Genomic DNA, 6,510 nt, shown 5'->3' on the forward strand with positions numbered 1-6,510 from the left:
ATCTGTCTCTAATGTGTCCACAACTGCAATATCTATTACCCCATAAGAGCAATGCTTGGCTAAAAGGGACATTCCTCCTACCTCCCATTATAAACTATTACTTGGCCATCACACATCCATTCCGAGCATTCCTCCTATATTATGTTGAAAATACAGTTCCAGTTCCTACCTCCCAGGATTAGAAGATTAAAGCTTTCTGCCCTAATTGTTTCTATGTATTGATCCTTGGCATATACTAAGAATCAAACGGGAAGAGATTGCTATAACATAGATAGACCCTACTCATAGGTCAGAAGTCTTACTCTTTTTCTACATCACCAAAGTATATAAATTATCAGATTTGAAAATAAATTGAATGCTGCTAAATCAGTTGTGTCCAGACTAAATTCAGTATTTTATTACTGCCTCATTTGTGCTCTAGGCAACATCCCCTTAACACCCTGAGTTCTGATGCTTTGTATCACCTAATTTGATCAAAGCTTTCACTAAGGCAAGCCAAGAAAAAGCACAAAGCACAATTTGCTCAGAACAAAATGTTGATATTTAAGCGGAAACAAGCATTAAGTTTCAATGCTTCAAAATAATGTGACTGGCTGTCCAATTTAGCACATCCCTATTCCAGTTCCTAATACATTATTCTCAGACCACTGCAATCACTGACCTGTTACCAACATTGCTGCTGCAAGGATATTATTAGAGAATGCCCTTGTCTGTTAACAATCCTGTATCTTCTACTTTGAATTCCAGACTTTAGGGTTTGGGATTTTTTAATTATTTATGGGGGGTTTTTCTCCCTAGGATAGCCTTGGAAGCATGTGCATCCTGCTAGCTTCACAGACTTGGGGGAAGAACAGTCACACACCATCACCCTCAGTGCAATCAAAAGGAAAGAAGCAAAGACCAGCAAGGCAGTTCATTTTATACCAAGGCAGCACCTCTCCAAGAAGCATCACAACTACTGTGCTTTAAAAGAGGGAGCACTTGAGCAGCAAGAAAAGCTCCAGCATCCTTTCCTGTGGAAGAAAATGCTTTGAGTTTTGTAAAGCTTTTTATTGACATCAACTATGCTTGAGTAAAGAAAGGCAAACTTGCAGAACAGTCCTTCCTGGATGTTAGATTAGATCATGGATAAACTACTGTACAGCAAGGCAGTAGCCAGTTTTAGTCTATCCCACTGTCATTTAATCTCACTGCAGATCATTTGCAGGAACTCTAATCTGAGATCATGGGGACCTCCTTCACAGACCTTACACCAGTTATATTAAGCATACTCACTCTTATTGCTGTGTTTACTGTGGGAGTAACCACGTTGTAGCAGTTTTCACTGTTATATATTAAAAATTGAATGATGCAGCTTAAATGCTGCCCCTGCCTGAATTAGCTGAATTTACCCTGAAACATCATCTGTTAAGTGCAGTCTATCTGAAAGTCAGAGCTAAGCACAACTTCACTTGACATCTAACAACCACATGACTTAGCAGCAATTTCCTGCAGAACTTGCATTTCCTCACAAAGTCTGCGATTCAAAGGAAATCAGCACACAGCTTTGCCCATTGAAGCACTGAAGCCAGTACAACACTGAATCCAACCACCTCTTTATTACATGAAATACTGTTCCCAGATATTAAAGAAGAAATCAAGTCCAGAAGCCAGCTGCATCTAATTTTTCAGTACCCAGAATATCCAACTTAGTTCTTTACCTTCCAGACCAAGTGTTTTCCTGTTCTTCAATATATTTCAAGATAAATAGTTTGATTTACAGCACCAAGAAAAGAAGGAAAGAAGCACAAGTCATGAAAAAAGATTTTTACTTGCATTTTACTATTGTTGAGTATTACAAGACAGTTGTTTATTTTACACATTAAAGTGCCAAGGTTATGTACAAACTATTAAAACAATAGTAAAAAAAAGGTAAACTTAAAACCTGCTAAGAAAGCAGTGAGATCATGTAGTTGCCTCCAGAATTTTCTACAGACTATTTGACAAATTTACAACAGTTCCTTTGTTTATGATGAGAACAGCAGAAGCCAGGGGTCAGTGCCCACAACCTCCCATCTTGCAGAATGAAGTGCCTGTATCTTTCATGAAATGGAATAGCATGTACTGTAAGATACATCTAAACATTCTACGCATCAGCACCATTGGCAAAGTCTAAAAGGGATTTTACTGTTGGAGCTACACCAGCCTCCTAAAATATACCAATATCACCATACTTTACAAGAATGGGATTTTAGTAATGAAATCAAGTCACACTGTGACTCAATATATTGAATGATTCCCTGTAAACAGGGTGTTATGTACATTAACACATATGGTCTCAGTTCATCTAAAATTCTGCATCCAGGGTGAAAGAGTTGTCTGTGGGCTTTGACATGACTCCCATCCTCTGATATTCACCTACTCGCTTCTCAAAGAAATTGGTCTTGCCTTCCAAAGATATGTTCTCCATGAAGTCAAAAGGATTCTCTGCTTTGTATATCTGAAACACACAAGTAATTCTATAGTCACTGCTGATGCTCACATCTTGAGCATTACAGACCAGCTGGAAGGAGTCTAATGGCAGCATCAACAAGCTCACTATGTAGTGAACAAAAATCTCAGCCCCAAGCCTTCTCTACCATATTTGTTTCTGTGTTTTAGCTGCAGCTGACAGAAGCACAGCTACTCATAACACTCTTTTTCCATAGCACCCTTTTGCTCTTCCTTCTGTGGGTCTCCACATAGGACCTAGCAGCGGGACTGTTCAATGATTTCACAAGTTAAACTAATATTGCTGCAGCCAATTTGCATTTCTGAAGGAAATTAAACTTAATATTACCTTTTCCCCATGAAATGTTCTGTGTATTATGGATTAGAGCATTACCTTGTTAAATCCCAGTTCCAACATCAGCCGGTCTGCCACAAACTCTATGTACTGTTTCATTAAAGTGCAGTTCATGCCGATCAGCTTCACAGGCAGTGCCTCCGTCAAGAATTCCTGCAGATAACAAGCATTTCACATACAGCACTGGCATGTACTCTATGCTAGTCAAGTTAATTTTATGCCCAACAGCTTTCCTGCTTTGTTTAATTGCAATCAAGTTTCTAAACAAGGGGCAGACAATTACCTGCTCTATGAGAACAGCATTCATAATGATTTCCCTTACTCTCTCCTCTGATGGTTTGTGTATCAGGTGCTTGAACATGAGGCAGGCAAAATCACAGTGCAAACCCTGGAAGGAAGTTTCAGAAAATTATGTCAGGAACAGAGTAAGTGGCATCACCTTTGCCCTTGCCACATTATTTAGTGTTGCCTACAGACAACTTTCTGCATCACCAGAAGGCATCACAGGAGCAAGTTCAGCCAATATGAGCTGCACCTGCTCCAAACAGTCAGGTGCAACAACTGCAAGAGTTGGTAAGAACACCTAAACTACTTCAAAGGAAGTAAAATGTCAAGTTCATCCATTCCCTGCTGCAAGATTCACAATGACACGTTTGCACACTTTAGTGAGCCTTACTGCCTGTTTCTAAATATACTCCAATAGTATCATTCCTTTGAGCTACTTGTGGCACATTACGATCTTAAACTGCTAGAATTTGACTCATACCTCATCTCTACTGATGAGTTCATTAGAAAAAGTGAGTCCAGGCATTAATCCTCTTTTCTTCAGCCAAAAAATTGATGCAAACGAGCCAGAAAAGAAGATTCCTTCCACAGCTGCAAAGGCAACTACACGTTCTCCTGTTAAGAGAAGATTGATAATATTTACTCACAGAAAACTTAGCAGGATTAATAAATACCCAGAAGTTGCAAATAGACCAATGAACTGCATCCTGCAAGGTGAATGAAGTTGCTTCTGCTTAAGTTAGCTATGGCCTGTCCTAAAAACTATTACAGTAAGGATTTCTAGTCATTAAACAAAACAAATATGAGTGGAAGTAAGAACTAAACAGAGTGGCTACTAAATAGCTGAAGCCAAGGCTCCTTCCCCCTGGGTTAACCATCAATATCACCCTTTTCCAGACAGCTCACTGAAAAAGCAGTCATTTTGGCAGCTGATTTAAGCCAGTGTCTGCTCATCTTTGATTAAGCAAGGAACCTCGGCCATGAAGAATGCTTTAATGCTAGTGAAATAATGATCTGTACCATCTCATCTCACCTTTCAAGTAAGACAGCAGCAATTAGCAAGGCTAAGGAGCTACAGCCTCCAACCAGACACGTCTGCTGGCTACAGATGGCCAGTGCAGCTCTAGATGTGACAGCAATTTACAATTTGATCATATAGTCAGGCATACGATGATTGCCACATGACCTTATTAATCATGATGCCAGCAATTTTACAAAAATTCCTGTCAGTAGCTCATTTGAAGATGAAGTAGTTTCTTCATTTCCAGAATTTTATCACTATCTTATACTGAAGAGCATGGACTCTCCCTGTGACAACAATAATCCATCCCTATGAATTGTGAAGTCTGGAGAAACGGTGGTTCCTCCATCTTTAGGGAAGGAATTTCACTTTGCTTCCAATAGATGAACTCACCGTACGTTGCTTTCTTGTCCCCAATCCAGCACATGGCCCAGTCAGCCTTCTTTTTAACACATGGCAATGTTTCAATAGCATTAAAAAGAAATTCCCTGAGAAAGATAAAACTCATTAGGATGGACATAGGCACAACCAGCAGAATCAGCATTCACTGCCATGAACAATCTGACCACTCAAACATTCTCTGCACCTTCATCCTTCTCCTTCCCCATCTTACTTGGCACAAATCTAGCTTTATTTGATCCAATTAACTACCTTTTCTTCACCTACCCATCACATCAACACCAGTTCACATGAATTCCCGTGACCATATCAAGGGGAGAACTGTTTCACAAAGTGTTGCACTTGAATGAAGCTTTCAAAAACTACAGATTAACCAGGCTCCACTTTCCAGTGCCAAGGCACCAGGCCTCTCATGCAAGGAATTCTTGCTGGAATTTAGCATCTCAAGAGTAGAAATGACATGGCCAAATTTCCAAGTAGTAGCAATATATCTAAACTGCAAATAGCACTGCAATACCACGTGACATTTCACTCGACAGGGTGTTGATTTGGCAACACCAGAACAACTCAGCCTGGACTGCTCCAAACTGTTAGTTTTAAGACACAATTTTTCAATTGAGTAATCCCATTATGAAAATTTTACAGTATCATTTTACTTTTAATCAAGACCAAAGGCCACTCTTCAGCAAATGCAACATGCCTTTCTTCCCCCAAGCAAAATAGTGTGGTAAGAGCAGCACATGCAATGTTTAAGTGCTTAGCTGTTCAATAAATGCACTGAGGTTTAGAAATAATATTTTAATAGAAGGGATAGCATTCTCAGAGAAACTTTCCTACATAGCTACCTACTAGGTGCAGGGGTCCTCCACATGAGCACTTACTGTAGTTTAACATACTCCCCTTCTTTGAATGCTCCACCTTTTACGTAGTTTCATTCCTACATTTCAGTATTGAGTGGTTTCAGTTTCGCTCTTAACCTGAGCATGTTCTTGCACTTGAGACCAAAAAGATATTCTGAAGTAAAACTGCTCTTAAGCAGCAGTGGTATTTTATATAAGTTTAGTTTACACCCTAAAATTAGCCTGAAAGTCAGAGAACGACTGATATGCAGCATTTAAATCTGAATATTTAGCAAGTTTTGAACTTTTCATCATCAAGCAATACAAACCTCTCTCTAGAATCCTTAATGTAGGTGTCAATAAGAAGACTGTACATTTCTGAATGTATATTTTCCATGGCAATCTGGAAGCCATAGAAACAACGAGCTTCTGTAACTTGTACTTCTTGACTGAACCGCTCCACCTAGAGGAAATAAATGAGTGTTTGCATAAGCATTTATAAGCTGCAGGTTTGAGGCACTGATGCCGTGTAGACCAGTTCTTGGTTAGCTCACAAAACCTTCAGATTAATTCCAGACATGTGGATCATTAACAGTAATATGCAGAGCAGTAACCCCTCACAGCTCCAAGTCATGAGGCATTCTTTGGTCCCAAGAGAAATGGAAAAATTTCTTTGTTTTACTTATCCCTTACTAGGGAGAAGAGTACTGAGAGGGTGGAAGCAGAACAAGGGCTCTGAGCCAGGCAAGTGTTACTGTAAGGCAACACTCAGGGCCCCATGGGGAGTGGACAAACTCGTGGATTACAAAACCAACACCAATTTGCTAATTAACATAGGACAGCAGTATGCGTAGTAATGCTGTAACACTCCCATGATCCAGCAAACGACCTGGATCACCCACAGCAGCAAGTGCTGAACATGGAATTATCTGGTTATCCTCCCAAAATGGTATTCCTGTCAGGACTGTTTCTGTACACTCACCAAGTTCTCATTGACAATGCCATCACTGGCAGCAAAGAAGGCGAGGACGTGAGAAATGAAGTACTTCTCCTCAGGCTTCAGGGACTCCCAGTGCTGGATGTCTTTGGAAAGGTCCACCTAAGACATTGCCAGGAGAGATAAGAAACGGTGCCTCGGGGGG

General features: G+C 40.1%; 1 protein-coding gene across 1 annotated transcript in view; it reads right to left on the bottom strand.

Annotated features, from left to right (window-relative positions):
* Positions 1-1,827: 1,827 nt before the first annotated feature.
* The window catches only part of RRM2 (ribonucleotide reductase regulatory subunit M2), a 23,410-nt gene continuing 18,727 nt past the window's right edge, over positions 1,828-6,510 (bottom strand). Inside the window, exons 2-8 of the mRNA XM_029965780.1 lie at positions 6,351-6,467; positions 5,698-5,831; positions 4,524-4,618; positions 3,591-3,724; positions 3,108-3,212; positions 2,864-2,977; positions 1,828-2,479 (exon numbers count right to left, since the gene is read on the bottom strand). Coding sequence (XP_029821640.1) covers positions 2,327-2,479; positions 2,864-2,977; positions 3,108-3,212; positions 3,591-3,724; positions 4,524-4,618; positions 5,698-5,831; positions 6,351-6,467 — 852 coding nt within the window. The 3' untranslated portion in view covers positions 1,828-2,326. The remainder of the gene's footprint in view (positions 2,480-2,863; positions 2,978-3,107; positions 3,213-3,590; positions 3,725-4,523; positions 4,619-5,697; positions 5,832-6,350; positions 6,468-6,510) is intronic.

The sequence above is a fragment of the Manacus vitellinus genome, unplaced genomic scaffold, assembly GCF_001715985.3.
Source record: "Manacus vitellinus isolate BGI_N305 unplaced genomic scaffold, ASM171598v3 scaffold_11_pilon, whole genome shotgun sequence".
NCBI classification, from domain to species: domain Eukaryota; kingdom Metazoa; phylum Chordata; class Aves; order Passeriformes; family Pipridae; genus Manacus; species Manacus vitellinus.